Source organism: Solanum stenotomum, chromosome 7, assembly GCF_019186545.1.
Source record: "Solanum stenotomum isolate F172 chromosome 7, ASM1918654v1, whole genome shotgun sequence".
In the NCBI taxonomy this organism is placed as follows: domain Eukaryota; kingdom Viridiplantae; phylum Streptophyta; class Magnoliopsida; order Solanales; family Solanaceae; genus Solanum; species Solanum stenotomum.
The window spans coordinates 1,260,730-1,282,419 of NC_064288.1; the positions used below are offsets into that span (position 1 = coordinate 1,260,730).

Sequence of the window (21,690 nt, forward strand, 5' to 3'; positions counted from 1 at the left end):
AACTGGGCATAGGAAATTATGTATTTGTATAATTATAAGTGTATATGACGAAAATATATGTATTCATATTTGTATATACAGTTTTCTCTCGCTTTATACAAACACAAACACATTTTATACATTTGTATTTGTATAAAAGCGAGAGAGGCGAGGGAGAGACTGACGAGACTGGCGAGCGAGAAACCTAGGGAGAGAGGCGAATGACAACTGTTTGCTACGAATTACAATTAAATCAAACTATGATTATATCATTTAATTTGAATTAATAATTTGCTATTTTATACAATTTTTTTTTTTGTTTATATATCCCACAACAATTTGGGCCATAAAGGCATAAACCCGGCGTTACCTGCCCCAAGTTAGAAAACGAAAACGAAAACGAACTATCATAAAGCCCAATAGAAAAAGGCCTTTTTAAAACTCTGTTCTCTACCGTCTCCTCTTCGCCATCCGCAGCTCATTCTAGAACAGTCAGGTTTACCCGTTGCTCCTCTTCTCTGCATTTGATCTGTTTACTCTTTACCTTTTTCTTCCGATCTTCGTATTTAGGTTTTATTATTCAATATTTTTGTTTATTTCGTGCATATGGAGGATTTTTGGTGTTTCAACTGGTTAGTTTTGTATTGATTAGTATAAAAGTTGCATTTGCAGGTGATTTTGCAGAATCAAAGTCTTCGTCTCCAATATCTCTTTGCCATGTGAGTAACTGTTGATCTATTGATAATGAATCTATTCCCTCTTCATTAGTAATTTGATTTTAGTTTTACTTTTGATGTGATTTATGTGTCTCATTTAGTTTGTACAATCGATTCACTCTAACAGTATGTTACAAATAGTATCACACTTGTGTTCTCCATACCATATGTCTTAATTAGTTTTTTCAATTTTGAACTGTGGGCTGCGGCTTTTAGGTTGTTAGAAATTGAGATTCCAATAAAAATAATACAGAAAATTTTGATCTGGAGCAATTAAAAAGATAACAAGCTCATCATCATTAGTTCATCTTTATTTTTCCAAAGAGTGAAGTGCTTGACTTAATCAACTTGAGGTTTGTTGTTGATTGGAACTATAAGTTGAGAGAAAGTGAAGTTATTGGAAATCGAATAATATTATAATATTTTGTGATTTTTTCCCACTGTTTATATAATAGCAAAACCAACAGTTTGACTATACTGATTTGTTGTTAGTTTTCCAATGTGCAAATACTTACCAGGTTAACACATTTATTTAAGCTTTACTAGTGACCTTATATTCCTAATAACAAAAACAACATAACCAGTATAATCCCCCAAGTAGTGTAATCCCATAGGTGTGGTCTGGGAGGGTGATGTTTACACAACCTTATCAAAGCAAGTATATAAGGCAAATACAATAGTGAAAGGTCATGCAGAAAAACAATTAAGAAGAGAACAAGAGACGACAACAATTAATATGATAACTGAAGCAAAGGAAATAACAATAATACCACAATCGAAAAATAAAATAATAGGAAAGTAATAATAATAATACGGATAAGGGAATTTGACAAACGTTAGACCACCTACTTACCTTCTACCCTTAACCTCATATCTTCCTATCTAGAGTCATGTCCTTTGTAAGCAGAGGAGTGCCAAGTCCTAAGTAGATGGATGAATTATGTTCTGTGTCATGGATGGAAATTGTTTGAGTGGAGAGTGAGTGTGAGTGTCCTAGACCCGAACCTAGCTTGTTGTATTTGGATTGCTACTAGTTTTAGGACTTCACCATAGCATTCAACAATTAGAAGCTTAACTTACTTTACCTTTAATTTATAATTATCAGCTTGTACGTCGTGACTGTATTAACTAACTTGGTGTTATCTGTAAATGTTAGAAGTTAAATCTTTTTCAAATTTCAACTTTCAATATCAATGTCGTTGGGGTAAAATCTTTCAACCATGGTAGCCTGCTCCTATTTCTTTTGTCACATAAAACATCTTAAAATTTCAATTTGGCCTAAATGCTTAGCTATTTATCTTTTAAAATGAAAAATACTTAAAAAGGTTTTTTAACAATATGTACAGAAGAGTGCCACAAACCCCAGTGCGTGCATCTGTATGTATGTATACACATATCAGGAAATATGGTGCACTGCTGTGCCAATGCAACACTTACTGAAAACACAAGAAGTTCTACTTAATTCCATGTATTAAACAGAAGTGCTTTGACATAATCCTTATCCTTCCTCTGATGCAACTGCTTATTTTTAAACTTATCCTTTATTTGGTGCAACTTCATGTATTAAAGAATACTTTCATGTCTCAACTCTAATATTTTGGACACAGCTGCATATTATTCTACCCTATTAGATTGGGTCTGGCTTGGTTTACGATTCCCCTATCTAGTAGATATTATTATATTTATTGGTTTTTAGTGAGAGGCAACGTTTTCTAGTGTACACTCCATGTTGAAACTTCCGATAAATCTATTAGTGATGCTTTGTCAGAGTCTTCTTCTTCTTGCTGCTTTCCTGATAACTAACTTATGTCAGAAGAATCCGATATTATTCTTAGAGCCTGTTTGAATTGCTTATTTGATGTGCTTTTAAGCACTTTTGTTGTGTTTCAGTAAAATAAAAAGCCATAAGTTAAAACTCCTAACTTATGATTTTTGGCTTATAAGCCTAAGCCCATCTAAACAGGCTCTTAGACTATAATCATTTAAATGATTTACAAATATTAAGCCGTTGTTACAAAATGGGAATTAAGACTGTTGTTTTGGTAATTAATTACAAGTGACAACTCAATCACTGCTGATTTTTTTATATTTTTTTTGGTAAGATATGTGAAAAAAGCTTTAATGCAAATTTGATTAGTCTACAATCCTCTAATACCACTTCTCTAGTTGTATCTGTAATTTTATATGGGTAAGAAATATTTGAAGGATGCTTCACTCTTCAAGTCTTGGTTTATATTGTGATTTACATGCAGGATATTTTAATATGCACCAAAAAAAATAATCCTGCATGAAAGAATAGTTACTTGTAGGATAGTTTCTTCCATTTGAGCTTTTGCTAATATTGTCATCTCTTAGAAGATGCATTGCTGATGGTTTTTTTTGTTCAGGTCGGACGAGGAAGTTGTCGACCCAAAGGCTACACTGGAAGTAAGTTGCAAACCTAAGTGTGTAAGGCAACTAAAGGAGTATCAGGTGATTCCCTATGCAATGAAATTGCCTTTCAGTTATTTCAAAAGCTTTTGGTTCTAATTTAATTATTGGAACTATTACTTATCTCCTTTATTTTGGGTGTTCAACACTTCCACTGATTAAGCTAATTATCAGGATGAGCTATAACATCATTTATGTTAGTGAAAGTCTATTTTTTGTAATTTTTAGCATCATCATGCACTGTTTCGTAGATGGGTATAGCAGTTGAATCTTCTTTTTGTTTGAGAATTCGGGGCATTCTAGTGATAAGTGCCTTCAAATGGAACACAATGGTATGTTTCTTAACAATGCATATGACCTTTTACTACAATTCAAAGGTTCCATAACAAACGTTCAATGAAAAAAATCTGAAAATGAGAGATTTTCTGAAAAATTAGTAAAAAGTAGAATGAAAGACAATCCTATATTGACAAGGACGAGCTTTTTCACGATTTAGTAATGCCTAAACTCTTTCTTATGTATCAAGGATCATTGAAATAAGCAAGAATACTATTTCAACGAAAAATTCTATTTACGAGGATTTCAATCAAGATACCTGAACAAGTTAGTTCATTCTTATTTTTGATGATGAAGACATTAGTTCATTCTTAAGTGCTTGAATTGAGTATAGCGGAATGATGAATTTATCTCTGTCGCCTTTTCTGGGGTTGCTTTTTTCAATAAACATTGGTTACAGTTCTTTACATATTTGTATCATCATTCCACTACACTCAATTCAAGAACTTAAGAATGAACCAATGTCATCATTATAAAAAAAAAAAAAGAATTAATGTATCGGTAATCTTGGTTATGGATGAGTGCTCTTGGTATAGTTGGTCTAGCCTTAAACCATTGTTTATTAGAGACATCAACATAATGTTTAGCTTGGTGGAAATGAAATCTTTTTCCTCAGGATCCTATTAAATAGAAACATAGAACAAAATAACTAGAAAGGTTGTAAGAATCCCCTTCTTCTAGAAGGATCATCTACAAAGCTATTCGTTTAAAGTTTATTCAGGCCAAAAGCTGACATAGATGTTATGGTATAAATTCCTTTCTTTTCCCAAAATTTTGTTCACATCTTAGATCTATAAATTGACTCATATCTTTAAAAGATCCTAATAGAACAACTCTGTTGAAGCGTAATGATCATATGTCTGTAGTGCATTGTATGTCCCATAATAGGTCTCATTGTTCTGCTCTTCCCCAGAAGTCTGATTATTCATATCTATTACCTTGACATCAAAGAAGAGTTCGACCCAATCCTTTGTTTCCATTCCGATCATTCCAACATTCCCCATTTGTCCGACTGTTACTGAGCAGCTTAGTTGCGCGGACTCTTCACTTTTGATGCCGCACCCGTCTCGGATTCTTCAAAAATACACTACTTTTGGTGAATCCGACACGCACCCGTTGGCATTTTTGAAGAGTCCGAGCAACATAGCTGAGCAGTTATGGATATCACATGGACTGCTTGTGGACAAATTTTCGTTGATCATGCGACACTCAGATTTGAACAGGGAGAAAAGGATTTGCAGTCCTTGAGCTCTGGGCTCGCTGTCGTAAGTGGGCCTGTTTATGTCAACTACCCTCTAGTTTTTTTAAATGGAAGACAACAAACTTATTAAATTTCTTTTCTGCCTCAATTTTTGTAAATTAGTTCTTTTGTTCACTTTTCCCTTAAAACCATTTCTTCTGAACTAATCCAAACACACATAATTTTTTTTTAAATAAGAATCCCAAACCCATTATTTCCAAAAATCAGACCTAAAACAATCCTCTCCAAAACAAAGAAAACAAAGTGTTTTCTAACAAAAACACCAATCTGTAATTAAGAAAGCTAATACCATTTCTATTTTTCATGAATCTAGTGTAGTTCCATTTTTTATTTCTTCTATACTGTAAGGTCTATGATCTCCACAAGAACTCGGAGTGGCACAAAAAATGTCTTGGATTATGTTATGTTAGACCTGAAAATTTTATATTTGGAAAATATCATTTATTTTCACCGACCTAACCTAACATAATATGTACTGATTCCAGGATCGACTACTCCAAATACCAAATCAATTAAAATAGCATGTCAAGAGAATTTTCTTTGCATGTTACTCTGATGGAATGAACCAACATAGGGCCTTAATCTGTGATTTGGTCTCTCTAAGAAGCCAAAAAAAAAAACATGTTTCTTGCCTCCAAATACTTCTCCCTCTCTACTTCACCTTGGCAGTCTAGATTTCAGCTGGTCAGCAGGTTGCTAGTATTTGTATGTTTTTTTGTTTCTTTGTTTTGTGTGTAGCATGTTCTTAGATCCAAGAGGAACTGCGAAACTTCAATCAGATTTTTACTTCAACCTTGCCTATTTTTCTGTTTGATTGCTTTCTATGGGGTCCTTTTGTTGTTTGTATTGCCAACAGTTTGCTGTAAGAGTTTTTGATGAAGAAGAGTGTTGCTTCAAGATTTTCTTTCTCCAAGACTCTGATTTCTAATTTTGATGCCATTAAACATTTTCCAGGCCCATTTTAGTTTTCTACTTACTGTTCTTCATCTACTACCTCTGCCAACCTTTGTAACCAACTTAATTATTTGTGCAAAGAATGTGCTTCGGATGGGGAGTCTGAGTTTCTAACTTTTGGAAGGATTTTGGTCTCTCTTTCTGTAAAAAGTGAAAAAGTTCTCTTTTTGGAAGGATTCCAGAATAATGATGTCTCATTCAGTTGTGCCAACTGTGCAACCTAAGATAACAATACAGTAACACATTTGATCTTCAGAACAATTGCGTTTGATCTGTTTTTTAGATTTTAACTAATGGATGTGGAAGTATTGCACCTTAGAATGAAGGTGATATTACTTCACTAACCTCCCTGGGATGTATATAGTTCTTTCATCAAGACATACATGTATATTTTGCATTTTTGTTTGTCAGGCAGAGGGGACTTTATTTGTGGATTAAGAACGATGCATATTTAGTCCACTTGGTGTATCATTTTCTATCTTGAGAAACACATTAAGTGTTGGAGACTGTCTAGTTAGAGTTTGTTATTTCCCGGGTGCACATCGTTCCCACTGCTCTATGATGGTTAACTGTTGATCTGCTTTATTTATCTGATCTGACAATTCTTTTTTTGGGCGAATGTCACATTAATGTTTATTAAATGGGACAAGATTATTTGCAGTTTGTCATTAGTTGCAGTCACAATAAATTTTTGACTTGCAATATTTGATTATTTTCATCTTTCTGTTTGTTACAACCCCCTTTCTTCCCCTTTTTTCTTTGTCTTTTGTTTTTTGGGGGGGAGGGGGGGGTTAATGAATGCTGAAGAAGGCAAGCTTTTGTTGCTTCAAAATTTATAGTGGTTTTCTTACTTTATGGCTCTCATTCTGCCTCCTACAGGCATGTACTAAAAGGATAGAAGGTGATGAATCAGGGCACAAACATTGCACTGGACAGTATTTTGATTATTGGCACTGCATTGACAAATGTGTAAGCTCCCTTATCCATCTGTTTAACATTTTTGTGTTGGGGTTTTTTTGGGGTGGGGCTAGGGTGTGCTGCCTCTTGTTTCTTTCTATTTTTTATGTTTTGTTTTCTAATCTTTCGTGGGATTGTACAGGTTGCTGCGAAGTTATTTGACCACCTCAAGTGACAAGGATATAAGTTGTTGATCCCTTGCAATTTATCTGTTTTTTTTGTTGTTGAACAAGTCATTACCATATTATTCCTCACTGTGCTGCTGACTTGCAACCCTTTCAATCAACTTGGTTGCTGCATGGAAAATTTTGAACTATGCACATCTTAAAAAAAATGATTAATAAATTATACTCGTGGGTTAAATTTTTTGAACCCTTTATTTGTTCGAATTATTGAGGATCTCTCGGATGTTATTCCCTGATGGCTTCATGGGGGAAAACGTCTTGTCTGGTGCTCACTGAATCCTGCGCATATATTGATGAATGAGTTATTTTGAGTAGACAGAAGTGCAAATGCAGTCAGCTGCTTGTTCTATCCACTGTATTTGTGGGTTTTCGTTTGGACTTTACTCGTACTGTATGTTCCTTCTTATTTGGTCGATGGAGAGGTAACAAATATCGAGCGAAATGATTATGTGATTATGTTCACTCACTATGCTGGGGAGGGGTATAGCCATTAGAGTTTATGAAGAGAGAGGAGACATCTTATCCAAAATGAATCAGTTCAGTCTTGTCTCAAAAATGGCTAAAAATATGGCCAGGTAAAAAGAATTTTTTTTGCCTACGTACTAACTTCACTGATGTTGGAAAGGAAAATGTTGAAGTAATGGTTGAAAAGTGCAAATTGATAGGAAATACATATAAACGCCTAAGAAGTACCAAGTTTCAACGGACATCACCACTTTACCTCACATGATAGGTTTTGAAATGCAATTGTGGCAAATCAATAAATAAAATAGTCTCGGCTCTAATTGATAAAATTGTCAAGCCGCAAACTCGAGGGGCGCAACTGGCTCCTAATGCCAAAACTCAAGCTCGAGCCGACCTTGCTGAACCATTTGCTACTAGCGCATGGCAGCCACACGCAATCAAGAAATCAAACAAGTATATCTCGGCTTAAAACTATGCCATCGGCCGGCAAGGCCCCTGTCAACTGATCTATAAAAGAAACAACTACTCCCAGGAGATCATATAAATAAATAGTCAACTAGCGCAGAAGTCTTGATTGGGCCGTCGATGCCACCATGATATCTATACAAAAACTAAAAGCAGGTATATATCAATACAATACATCAAACAGCTCATAAGCTTCCGCAAACCAACAACATAGGCCAGCATGACCATAACGTAGCTATAAACCCCACACACTAGTTTGCAAGCCTCTAAGAGTAGTAAAGATTGGCGGGACAGAGCCCCAACCTACCCATAAAGATATATACAACAAAAGGTAACAAACCTCCCAACTCTGGCAGCTCCGGAGGAAAGGGGCTAACCAACCGGATAAAAGTCAATTCTGTTGTTGAGGAGGTCTACTCAGTCGTCTGTCAGGACCTGCATGTATGAATGCAGCGCCCCCAAGGCCATTGGGCGTCAGTACAAAATAATGTACAAAGTATGAAAGGCAATAGACTATGATGAGGTATCCTAATATACTGGAATAATCCAATAAATAAATCAAGGCTAAGATAAGTGTACTGGCCTGCTCCTAAATCTAAACTTATCAAAAATAATAAAACAACAACTTAACCAAGCCCCCATAAGCTCGGCAGGTACAAACAGCACACAAGACCACATACTCAGGCCCCCATAAGCCCGGAAGATGCCAATTATCCTATATACCCCTATCAGTAGTCCCCTAGCCCCGTAGGCAGTCACATAGCCCTCTTAGGCATTAATATAGCCCCGTAGGTAGCACATAGCTCTCTTAGGCATCAACGTAGCTTATAGACAACTTATAGCCCTCTTAGGCAACAACATGGCCCTGTAGGAAGCACATAGCCATCTTAGGCGTCAATATAGTCATGTAGGCAACTCATTGCCCTGTTAGGCATCCATATAGCCCTGTAGGCAGAACATAGCCCTTCTAGGCATAGATCACATTCATGCAGCTAACCACAATAGCCCCAACGACAATAATAACAATCCAACCGCTAAAAGCGAGCAATTTAGTTATAAGCAACATATACAAATAGCCTCTAAGTCGTGTCCAACATAGAGACGCTACTAATTGAATAAGAATCCCGACAAGGGAGGATTATATCAACTCGAGCAGCCAACAATCAACAATCACGGCTATAAGTATATCAAGGATAACAACCCAAATACATTGTTTCTTAGCTTTAAGGAAACATGTCGTAAGTAGGGAATAGCCTTAACATACCTTTTTCGCTAAATTCACGTGGCCTAATGACTTTTACTCAATACTCCCTCGATACTACAACAAGATAGGACCATAATCAACACACAAAAATAAAAGATACCATGACAATACGATAAAATCTATGTATTTCTGTCGCAAATTGCTATTTGCTGCTTATAAAAGCTAGAGTCGATGAAATAAGGGTCTTACCTCGATCTTAAGGTCGTAGTACGCTTCAAAACCTTCAAATATATCCAAACCCTTGCTGTCCCAACACTAAAGTGTGATATGCTACGCAATCGATAAAACAAATTATACCATGATGATGAGCCCAATGCGTAGAACAACTTTCGTCAAGGACTTAAGTCAAGAAAATCTATGTTTCACTTAATCCTAGAAATGGGTTTCTCTAATTTCTCTGTTTTTTTAGCTTAAAATGGTGAAAAAGGTCAAATGAGAAGATATATGTAACACTCCACCGATTTAGGGCCCCACCTTACGTGCCTGCTTGCGCAGTCCCCCAAAAATGTCAATATCTCTCTATTTTGAAGTTGTATGAACGAACAGTTTGATGCATTGGAAACTAGACTCGTAGACCTTAGATTTCATAGCTTGTGGGGACCATAAATCTTAATAGATTGGGAGAAAATGTCCGAGATATTTGACTCAAATTTCAGACAAATCTTTAAAAATGAATTTACGGTAACTTTTGCCAACTTTTATTTTGTTACTTACCTAACTTCAAAACTTGAGAGACCATACTTGAACACTTAAAATATCACATAACACATCATTTTTAATTTATTACTCACCCTCTTTGTCTTTCCACGAAGATATGAGTTAATTTAGACGTTTTTAAAAGTCGGGGTGTTACATCCTTCCCCCCTTAGAAACATTCGTCCTTCTTCATCCCGTGCCACCAATAGATCTCTTTAATATCATGGTACATCTTCGTCGAACCAGGGTGAATAGAATAACGGGAATGATGTGCCTCTTCCATAATTCGATGTCGAAGCCTTGCAACATTTGGAACACACAATCGACCGCTATATCTGAGGACTTCATCTTCTGCTATATCAAATGCTAAAGATTGTGGATCCTGAGCCTTGGATCAAAGCTTCTCTAAGCTAGGATCCTCTTGTTGCCGTGATTTTACTTCTACAACTAGAGATGATACGGCTGTATCCTGAACTGTGACCCCACTATCGTCTGCCTCTAACAATCTGACTCCTAAGCTATCTAACTGATGAAACTCTCGCGCTAGCTCCCGCTTCTCAACACCTAAGTGGGATAAACTACCCATAGATTTTCGACTGAGGGCATCGGCTACCACATTTACCTTTCCTGGATGATATAAAATATCCACGTCGTAGTTTTTCAGTAACTCAAGCCATCGACGTTGTCGCAAATTTAACTCATTCTGTCTTAATATATATTGAAGGCTCTTATGATCTGTGAAGATGTCAACATGAACGCCATACAAATATTGTCTCCAGATCTTTAACGCATGCACAACTGCAGCCAACTCTAAATGTGGGTCAGATAGTTCTTCTCATGCTTCCTCAACTGCCTTGAAGCATATGCGATAACCTTACCATGTTGCATTAGAACACATCCCAACCCAACACCAGAAGCATCACAATACACCACATAGCCTTCTGAACCATTTGGTAATGCAAGAACTGGTGCTGATGTCAACCTGTCCTTCAGCTCCTGGAAATTGTGCTCGCAAGCCTCAGTCCACTGGAACTTAGCTGCTTTTTGAGTCAGCTTCGTTAATGGGCTTGAAATTGAAGAAAATCCCTCTACAAACCTTCTGTAGTACCCAGCTAACCCTAAGAAACTACGAACCTTAGTCGAAGTCATGGGTCTGGGCCAAGTCTTTACAACCTCAATCTTTTGTGTATTAACCGTAATGCCTGCATCTGATACAATGTGGCCTAAGAAAGCTACAGAGTCTAACCAGAACTCACACTTAGAAAACTTTGCATAAAGTTCTCGGTTTCGAAGAACCTGAAGTACTGCTCGCAGATGATTTGCATGCTCATCTTTTGAACGTGAATACACCAAAATATCATCAATAAATACAATCACAAACAAGTCTAGATATGGCCTAAATATACTATTCATCAGGTCTATGAACACTGCTGGGGCATTAGTTAATCCAAAAGACATTACCAAGACTCAAAGTGTCCATATCTAGTTCTAAAAGCTGTCTTTGGAACGTCTTTCTCCCGAACTCGTATCTGGTGGTACCCTGATCTTAAATCAATCTTTGAGAAACACTTAGCAGCTTGTAACTGATCAAACAAGTCATCTATCCTCGAAGGGGATATTTATTCTTTATAGCTGCCTTAATCAGTTATCGGTAATCGATACATATTCTTAGTGAGCCATCATTCTTCCTTACGAACAACATTGGTGCACCCCATGGTGAAGCACTAGGCCTAATAAAACCTTTATCCAGCAAGTCTTTCAGCTTATTCTTCAACTTCTTTAGCTTAGCAGGAGCCATTCTATAAGGAGGGATAGATATGGGTTGTGTACTTGGTAGCATATCGATAGCAAAATCAATTTCCCGTTCTGGAGGGATACCGGGGAGTTCGTCTGGAAATACATCTAGAAACTCATTAACTACCAGAACAGACTAAAAAGTCGGTGGTTTGCATCTATATCATGAACGTGAACAAGATGATAAATACAACCCTTGGTAATCATCCTTCTTGCCTTAAGATAGGAAATAAACCTACTTTTTGGTGTTGCTGTATCGCCTTTTCATTCCCGAACTGCCTCTCCTGGAAAGTGGAATCTAACAATCTTTGTCTGGCACTCAACATTAGCATAATAAGATGCTAACCAATCCATACCCATAATGACGTCAAAATCAACCATCTCTAATTCTACCAGGTCTACAGAGGTCTGACGGTCGATAATTTCTACCGTGCAACCTCGATAGACTCTCCTGGCAATAGTAGACTCAACAACTGGTGTAGATATAATAAAGGGTTTATCTAATGACTCTGCTACTATACATAACCTCCCCGCAATAAGTGGAGTAACATAAGACAAAGTAGATCCAGGATCTATCAAAACATAAACACAATGAGAGCAAACAATCAATGTACCTGTCACAACATCTGGTGATGACTCTGAGTCTTGTCGGCCGGTTAATGAATATGTACGATTCTGTCCACTACCAGAACTAGATGCTCCCTCTCTGTCTCTGCCTCTACCCCTACGTGCTGAAGTATGGGGTCCACGCCCTGTGGACTGTGCTGATGAGGAGGAACCTACTGCTGACCTGGTCGACTGACCTGTACCACCCTGACCTATGGTAGGGAAGTTTCTCCACCTATGCCCCTCATGTCCACAAGAATGAACAACTTGTGGAACCATGTCTGCACCTCCCAAAATACATCCTGCCGCAAGTAATGCAACGCGGCGGGGATGTCCTAGCCTGGCCTAAACCCCTCTGCTGCTGCAAGCCTGATGCTCGTGAACCCTCACCTGAGCCTGACTGTTCCTGATGATCAAATCTACTACCCTGGAACTGCTGTGGTGGAGGTCTAGGTGTCCTAATAAAATATCGGGGTCTGGGACCACCCTGAAAATCTCCCTGCGAACCAACGGGCCTAGCCCTCTTCTGTCTCTCTCGAGACCCTCTCACTCGTATACTGTAGATGTCGGCGATCCTCTATGCCCTGTGCAAAGGCTGAATCCGCGAGATATCCATATTATCATTTAGCGCAGCGGTAGAACAAGCCTCGATATAGTCCCTCCCACAAATATACGTACCCTGTCATGCATCATATCAACAAATACTGGTGCATATCTAGCCAATGAATCAAATCTCAGCCCGTACTCTCGGACACTCATGCCATTTTGTCGGAGGTTCAGAAACTGGTCCACCCGGCCATCCCTAATCTCTCGAGGCAAATAATGATCTATGGAAGCTTCTGTAAAGCTATCCCAAATGGGTAGAGATGTATCTTTTCCCTTTGATCTCTCCCAACTTTCATACCACAATACTGCAACATCACGCAATCGAAATGCTGCTAACTCAACTAACTCAGTCATTGATGCATGCATGACTTTGAAGATCCTATGAAGCTGATCAACAAAGTGCTGAGGGTCTTCTCGCGATCTGTCCCTGTAAACTGTGGAGGATTCAAGGCAAGAAATTCACGAACTCTCAAACTTTCGGGCCCTTCAGAAGGTCCGGCAATATCTGGTGCAACTGGTTGGCACTGTGCAACTACTAACTGTGCTAACATATATACTGCACTCTTGAAATCCTGATCAGATGGAATAGGAGGAACTAGATGTGGTATTGTTGGTAGAGCCGGAAGTCCTGTAGCCCTCGGAGGCTCCTGAAGCTGTGGAGAAACTATAGGGGGCTGAGAAGATGTCTCCCCCTGGGTCTCACAATGGGCCACCTCCACCTGTGGTACTTTGTCGGTACCCTCACTTGCATTTGTTTCTAACCCCTGGCTAGTTGTAGTCTGTCTAGTGCAAGTCATCTCTATCTGCATACAAGTATCAATTATAAGCCAGAAACCTCAACCCTTAAGACACCGCTCTATAGCACGAGGTGAGCAAAAGAAGGATAGCCATTCTAACATGCCCGACAGCTTCTTGCTTATNCCTCCAAATACTTCTCCCTCTCTACTTCACCTTGGCAGTCTAGATTTCAGCTGGTCAGCAGGTTGCTAGTATTTGTATGTTTTTTTGTTTCTTTGTTTTGTGTGTAGCATGTTCTTAGATCCAAGAGGAACTGCGAAACTTCAATCAGATTTTTACTTCAACCTTGCCTATTTTTCTGTTTGATTGCTTTCTATGGGGTCCTTTTGTTGTTTGTATTGCCAACAGTTTGCTGTAAGAGTTTTTGATGAAGAAGAGTGTTGCTTCAAGATTTTCTTTCTCCAAGACTCTGATTTCTAATTTTGATGCCATTAAACATTTTCCAGGCCCATTTTAGTTTTCTACTTACTGTTCTTCATCTACTACCTCTGCCAACCTTTGTAACCAACTTAATTATTTGTGCAAAGAATGTGCTTCGGATGGGGAGTCTGAGTTTCTAACTTTTGGAAGGATTTTGGTCTCTCTTTCTGTAAAAAGTGAAAAAGTTCTCTTTTTGGAAGGATTCCAGAATAATGATGTCTCATTCAGTTGTGCCAACTGTGCAACCTAAGATAACAATACAGTAACACATTTGATCTTCAGAACAATTGCGTTTGATCTGTTTTTTAGATTTTAACTAATGGATGTGGAAGTATTGCACCTTAGAATGAAGGTGATATTACTTCACTAACCTCCCTGGGATGTATATAGTTCTTTCATCAAGACATACATGTATATTTTGCATTTTTGTTTGTCAGGCAGAGGGGACTTTATTTGTGGATTAAGAACGATGCATATTTAGTCCACTTGGTGTATCATTTTCTATCTTGAGAAACACATTAAGTGTTGGAGACTGTCTAGTTAGAGTTTGTTATTTCCCGGGTGCACATCGTTCCCACTGCTCTATGATGGTTAACTGTTGATCTGCTTTATTTATCTGATCTGACAATTCTTTTTTTGGGCGAATGTCACATTAATGTTTATTAAATGGGACAAGATTATTTGCAGTTTGTCATTAGTTGCAGTCACAATAAATTTTTGACTTGCAATATTTGATTATTTTCATCTTTCTGTTTGTTACAACCCCCTTTCTTCCCCTTTTTTCTTTGTCTTTTGTTTTTTGGGGGGGAGGGGGGGGTTAATGAATGCTGAAGAAGGCAAGCTTTTGTTGCTTCAAAATTTATAGTGGTTTTCTTACTTTATGGCTCTCATTCTGCCTCCTACAGGCATGTACTAAAAGGATAGAAGGTGATGAATCAGGGCACAAACATTGCACTGGACAGTATTTTGATTATTGGCACTGCATTGACAAATGTGTAAGCTCCCTTATCCATCTGTTTAACATTTTTGTGTTGGGGTTTTTTTGGGGTGGGGCTAGGGTGTGCTGCCTCTTGTTTCTTTCTATTTTTTATGTTTTGTTTTCTAATCTTTCGTGGGATTGTACAGGTTGCTGCGAAGTTATTTGACCACCTCAAGTGACAAGGATATAAGTTGTTGATCCCTTGCAATTTATCTGTTTTTTTTGTTGTTGAACAAGTCATTACCATATTATTCCTCACTGTGCTGCTGACTTGCAACCCTTTCAATCAACTTGGTTGCTGCATGGAAAATTTTGAACTATGCACATCTTAAAAAAAATGATTAATAAATTATACTCGTGGGTTAAATTTTTTGAACCCTTTATTTGTTCGAATTATTGAGGATCTCTCGGATGTTATTCCCTGATGGCTTCATGGGGGAAAACGTCTTGTCTGGTGCTCACTGAATCCTGCGCATATATTGATGAATGAGTTATTTTGAGTAGACAGAAGTGCAAATGCAGTCAGCTGCTTGTTCTATCCACTGTATTTGTGGGTTTTCGTTTGGACTTTACTCGTACTGTATGTTCCTTCTTATTTGGTCGATGGAGAGGTAACAAATATCGAGCGAAATGATTATGTGATTATGTTCACTCACTATGCTGGGGAGGGGTATAGCCATTAGAGTTTATGAAGAGAGAGGAGACATCTTATCCAAAATGAATCAGTTCAGTCTTGTCTCAAAAATGGCTAAAAATATGGCCAGGTAAAAAGAATTTTTTTTGCCTACGTACTAACTTCACTGATGTTGGAAAGGAAAATGTTGAAGTAATGGTTGAAAAGTGCAAATTGATAGGAAATACATATAAACGCCTAAGAAGTACCATATTGCAGTGGACATCACCACTTTACCTCACATGATAGGTTTTGAAATGCAATTGTGGCAAATCAATAAATAAAATTGTCTCGTCTCTAATTGATAAAATAATTTAAATCTTTAGACAAGACTATTGATGTAATTTAACATCGTTAGTACAACGCAAATGATCTCCGTTTAGATACCTAAAAAGAACAAGTAAGCGTACATTTTAACAATCCTAATTGTGCCATGATTTGAATGCACTATTGTCTCCCATGGAGATGGACGGGCTTTCTACTTCTTATCTATTTGCTTCTACTTGAACCGACGGGCTTTCTACTTCTTATCTATTCGCTTCTACTTGAACCGCTCAATACTAATCAATTTGTGGGTTATCACATACCTTGCAGACAACAACAACAATAGTCACCAGTCTAGTCCTCTAATACCCAGTAAAGGATTAAGTTCACAAATGATCTTCGTAACGTATTCTTGATTTTTTAACCCCATATAATAAGAAGTTCAAGAACTAGCTTCTTGCTTTAGAAAATTTGTTAGGCAATGTTTCGGTTGCTCATCGGACATAAATTAGTAAATTTATTATATTTCAGGACAATAAACTTAAATTGATCACAAGTTGTGTCTTACAGGTATAAGTTAAAACTTATGTCTGATAGACAACCTAGATAAAACTTTTGTTGTCCATCAAAAGTTCTAACTTTTCCTTTTAATTCAAGATAGTGAACGTGCTCAATTGACCATAACCTTTCCTTTTATTTCAAAATAGTGAACATGCTCAATTGACCATAAATTTGACTTTATAGGCAACAAAAATTCTTCCTTGCAATTTTTTTTGAACTTAAAGTTATATTTTTAAGAATTTAACAAAAACACAAAATTGGACACTTTTTGATACACTATGCCTCATTTCATGGGTAAAGCTAGAAGACCAATTCAAAAAGCCCAATAGAAAAAGCCTTTTTAATTTAAGTCTTTTCTCTTCTGTCTCCTCTTCACCATTCGCACCTCATTCTAAGAAAAGTCAGGTTGCTCCTCTTCTACGCATTTGATCTGCTTCTGATTTCTTCCGATCTGCTTATTTTGTCATGGAGAATTATGGATGTTTTTCTCTGGTTAATTTTGTATTGATAAGTGTAAAAATTGCATTTGCAGGTGAATTTGTAGAATCAAAGTCTTCGTCTCCAATATCTTTTTGCCATGTGAGTACTGTTGATCTATTATAATGAAACTATTCTCTCTTTATCAAAGTAATTTAATTTTGATGTGATTTATGTGTCTCATTTCGTTTGTACAATCTATTTACTCTAATAGGATTTCACTGTTTATGAGTAACTTATTGAATTTTACTATGGGTGATGGTGTTCTCCTTACCATATATGTGAGTGTGATTTTTAAATAGTTTTTCAGTTATACACTGTAGAAATTGAGATTCCCTAAATAATTTATCAAAAAAAAGAAAAAATTTATATAGAATTTTGATCTGGAACAGTAAAAAAAAAAATTTTAAAAAAAATCTTCATCTTTATTTTGTCAAAGAGCAAAGTGTTAGACTAAACCACCTTGAGGTTGGTTGTTGATTGGACCTCTATGTTGAGAGAAATGAAGTTGCTGGTGCCTGGTAATCCTATCGTAATTTTTTTTGTTATTGTTGTGATTTTTCCCATTGTTTATATAATGTAGACAAATAGTAGTTCAATTATGCTTGCAGCTACAAAAAAGAGAGGAAGAAATAGTTTGATTATACTCAAAATGTTGTTTGCTTTCTAATGTGCAAAGAATTACCATTTTTAGTATGTCTGTTTAAAACACATTGACGAGCTAATATTCCCAAGTAGATGGATGGATTATGTATCTCTCCGAGAAGCACTACGTCATTTATTGAAATACCTTCGTGGGGTTTGATTGAAGAGTGGGTGTGATTATCCTAGAACCAAATCTATCCTGTTATATTTGGATTTGGTTACTAAACTTTCAACATACTGAAGTCTTCAATCATGTTAGCTTGTTATCTTCTATTTCTTTTGTTGCATAAAACATTTTAAAATTTCAATTCTCTAGATCTTCGACATTTATCTTTAAAAATGAAAAATACTTAGAAGTTCCTTAATAATATGCACAGACTTCAAGTGTGCTGCAGATTCCAACACATCTATATGTGTATGTATGCGGATATCAAGTGATTAGCATGTATATGGCGCTATGCTGAGAAAATGCACACTTACCGAACTTCAACAAATTCTACCTGATTTCATGTGTAAATCAGAAGTGCGTTGAGCCTTTGACACAATCCTTATCCTTCCTCTGATGCAACAACTAATTATTTAACCTTATTCGTTCATTGGTGCAACTTCATATATTAAAGAATACTTTCATGTGTCAATTCTAATAGTAACTTGTACGCAACTACATATTCTACCCTATTTGATTGGTTTACAATTCTATGCATTTATTAGTCCGTAGTGGATAGTATTATAGTGTCTTTAGTGTGAAGCAAAGTTTTCGAGTGTACATTCCGTGTTGAAACCTTCCATAAGTGCTTTGTCAAAGGGCCCAACTTCTTTGATTGCTTCTTTTTTTTTAAAATTCGTCTTATGCACAAGTATTTGCTTTTTATATACCCTATTCTTCTCAGTGTGTTTGTGGATGTAACTAGTTGGTGAAAAACACTCTTGTCCAATTTTGCTTAGCATTAAGTTTAATGAAGGAGCACTGCAATGAGATGTTTGTGAATAGTGTTGGCCCTCTTCGTAAGCTTGTATTCCTTGCAGACGAATAGACGGAGAGACATTTTCATGCTATTTTCCCTAGTAACTATTATGTCAGAAGCATATGATAATATTCTTAGACGATAATCATCTCAATGACTTACAAATATTGAGCTCATGTTACAAAGACAGAGTTAGACTGTTGTAATTAATGACAAGTGACACTCAGTGACCTCCCCCAAAATAAAGTGTGAGCTTATGCTAATATTGCCATATCTTTGAAGATAAATTGCTGATGGTTTCTGTTGTTCAGGTCGGACGAGGAAGTTGTTGACCCAAAGGCGACAATGGAAGTATCTTGCAAGCCTAAGTGTGTAAGGCAACTAAAGGACTATCAGGTGATTCCCACCATAATAAAACAGCCTTTCAGTTATATCAAAGGGATTTTCTTTTTCTTATATACTCCCTCTGTCCCAATTTATGTGGCACTTTTCGTTTTTCGAGAGTCAAACAGTTTAAGTTTGACCGGGAATTTGCGCATGAAATCTTCAATTTTTTTGAAATGAAATTTATATATTCGTAAACTACGTAAAAAGTACTATAAGTCACAACAATTGATAATTCAGAATATTTAAAAGATGTACGAAAAATTTACGGTCAAAGTTAGACGTATTTGAATCTCGAACTCCGAAAAGTGCCACATAAAATGGGATGGAGGGAGTAATTATTATTGGGTGAGCTGTAACCTGGACTTGATTGTTTACTGTGGTGGAAGGTTAGTTTTTATTATTGTTAGCATTATCATGTACTGTCTCCACAAGAACTCAGAGTGACACAAAAATGTCTTGGGCGATGTCATGTTAGACCTGAAAATTGTAAATTCGGAAAACATCAAATAGTATGGCCGACATATGGCCTAACATAGTATGTATCACTTAAACTTTCAGCTACTCTAATTACCAAATCAATAATTAGTAAGTCAGGAGAATTTTCTTGGTATGTTACTCTAATGGGATGAACCAACATGTGACTAAGGGACTTAATCTGTAACTGTTTGGTCTTTCTAAGTAGCCAAAAAGGCGTGTTTATGGGCCTCCAAGTACACCCCCCGACCTCCTCTCATATTGGCTCTCCAGATTCAACTGGTCAGTAGAATGCTAGTATTTGTATGCTCCTTTTTGTTTCCTCTGCTCATTTTTCTGTATCATAGCTGTCTATCGGGTCTATTGTTCTTTGTATTGCCAACAATTTGCTGTAACAATTTTTAATGAAGAACACTGTGCTGTAAGATTTTCATTATCAAAGACTCTGAGTTCTAATTTCGATCCCGTTAAACCTTTTCCGAGTTAGTTTTTTGCTTTCAACTTCTTGTTGTTCATCTACTTCCTCTGCCTAAATCTTTGTAATCAACTTAATTGTTTGTGTAAAGGATGTGCTTCGGACATGGGGAATCTGGGTTTCTTGTGTGTTATGCTTGAAGGATGATATCTAATTGATTTGTGACAACTGCCACCTTAGATAACTGTACAGTAGCATTCGTTTGATCTTCAGAACAATTGCATTTAACTGTTCTGTGCACTTCCTGAACATTTATGTCTTGTTCATTTGTTCTGAATTTTTGCAAATGTATTCAAAATTTGTAGTGGTTTTCTCACTTTGTGGCTCTTATTTGGGAATTTTGCATCCTACAGGCATGTACTAGAAGGATAGAAGGTGATGAATCAGGGAGCAAGCATTGCACTGGACAGTATTTTGATTATTGGCAATGCATTGACAAATGTGTAAGCTCTATTTCTCTTCTCTCCCTTGTTGCTCTGTTAAGCATTTTCTTCATTTTTTTGGGTGGGGGTGTAACCTTTGTCTGTTTCTTGTTTTCTGATCTTTTTGTGGAATTGTTACACAGGTTGCCCCAAAGCTATTTGAAAAACTCAAGTAGCAAGGATATAAGCTGTTGATCCATTGCGATTTTATCTTGCTTTTTCGTTGTTGAAGCCTGTGCTACAGACTTGCAATCCCTCCAATCAACTTAGTTGCCGCATGGAAAATTTTGTACTATGCACATTCTTAAGAAGTGATTAATAAAAGATACTTGTGGGTTAAATTTTGTGGACACTTTATTTGGTCAAATGATTGAAAATCCCGCGGATGTTATTCCCAGATTTTTGTTCTCTCTTGCGCTGTCATATGCTCCCAGTTCCCTAATTTCTTTGTGGGAGGAAATGTCATAAATCAGTGATTTATTTAAGCTCATTTCTTCATAGTTTTGGTTGTTTTGTGGTTAATAGTCCTGAATTAGTTGGCATTAAAATTTGCATGCAACCCTTTAGGTAGAGAATATTACTAAATGAGTTATATAGAGTAGACTAAAGTGAAGGTGCAGTCAACTGCTAGTGTTAAGCTGCATGCTGTTCCCCACTGTATTTGTGGGTTTTCTTCTTATTTGGCTGATGGAGAGGTAATAGGTATCCCGTGAAATGGTTGATGGAGTGTTCACCTAACACTACAACATGTTAATCTATGCATAATCAAAAACATGCGGCAATTTTATCATATTCATATTTCATCCGTTTTAATTTGTTTGTCTTACAATTTTTTTTTTTATCAATTTCAAATAGAAACTATATTCCCTTTTTGTCAAACAAGACAAGTAAATTGAAACGGATGGAGTAATTTTTATGGAATAATTAGGTTTTTGTATTAGTTGTTGACTTGTGATAACAAATCAAAGGTTTCTTACCCTCTTTTAGGTGCTTTATTTTTAATCTGTTGATATCTTATTGATTTTTTAGAGCTTCCTGATTTTGTATGCTTTATTCACTTGTTTGTCATAGCAGGATGGGAAGTATATATGTTCACTGTATAATGAATTTTTATTGAAAATTACAGAGAAAAAGTGTTTTTAAGAAATGAACATAGTTTTACTGTACAAAATAGAAGTGAAGTACAGATATTGAATACAGGGAATAAGATTCTTTTTGGTTTTTACCGTCCGCCGAAAATAATTACAACTTATAAATATACATAAATTATACGCTAATAATGTATAATTTAGCGCATATTATACATTTGCAGATTATAATTTTGGACGGCGGCTATACAGTGTGAAAATCCCCTTTTAATGTTTAAGAATGGGTCCAAGACCCCAAGAACATGATAGTTCTAATGGGATCTTCCATGTTTGAACTCTTTCTTCTTT

General features: G+C 36.6%; 1 protein-coding gene across 4 annotated transcripts; it reads left to right on the forward strand.

Annotated features, from left to right (window-relative positions):
- Positions 1 to 374: 374 nt before the first annotated feature.
- LOC125870646 (cytochrome b-c1 complex subunit 6) lies at positions 375 to 20,595 on the forward strand. Of its 4 annotated transcripts, none has more exons than XM_049551126.1 (5): positions 375 to 475; positions 652 to 698; positions 18,808 to 18,892; positions 20,186 to 20,275; positions 20,398 to 20,595. In XM_049551126.1, coding segments are annotated over exons 2-5 (210 nt in total). In that variant the 5' UTR covers positions 375 to 475; positions 652 to 696; the 3' UTR covers positions 20,431 to 20,595. The 4 variants fall into 4 exon arrangements, 3 of the variants coding, with proteins under 3 accessions (XP_049407083.1, XP_049407085.1, XP_049407084.1); XR_007446931.1 differs by lacking the exons at positions 18,808 to 18,892; positions 20,186 to 20,275; positions 20,398 to 20,595 and adding exons at positions 3,083 to 3,167; positions 6,556 to 6,645; positions 15,058 to 15,280 and having other exon boundaries at positions 453 to 475; XM_049551128.1 differs by having other exon boundaries at positions 471 to 549.
- Positions 20,596 to 21,690: the final 1,095 nt, after the last annotated feature.

What these genes read in the sequence shown, in the direction of transcription:
- LOC125870646 (XM_049551126.1), top strand. An exon ending in GGCAACTAAAGGACTATCAG is followed by an intron (nt 18,893 to 20,185) that starts GTGATTCCCACC and finishes TGCATCCTACAG; the next exon opens with GCATGTACTAGAAGGATAGA. An exon ending in GGCAATGCATTGACAAATGT is followed by an intron (nt 20,276 to 20,397) that starts GTAAGCTCTATT and finishes ATTGTTACACAG; the next exon opens with GTTGCCCCAAAGCTATTTGA.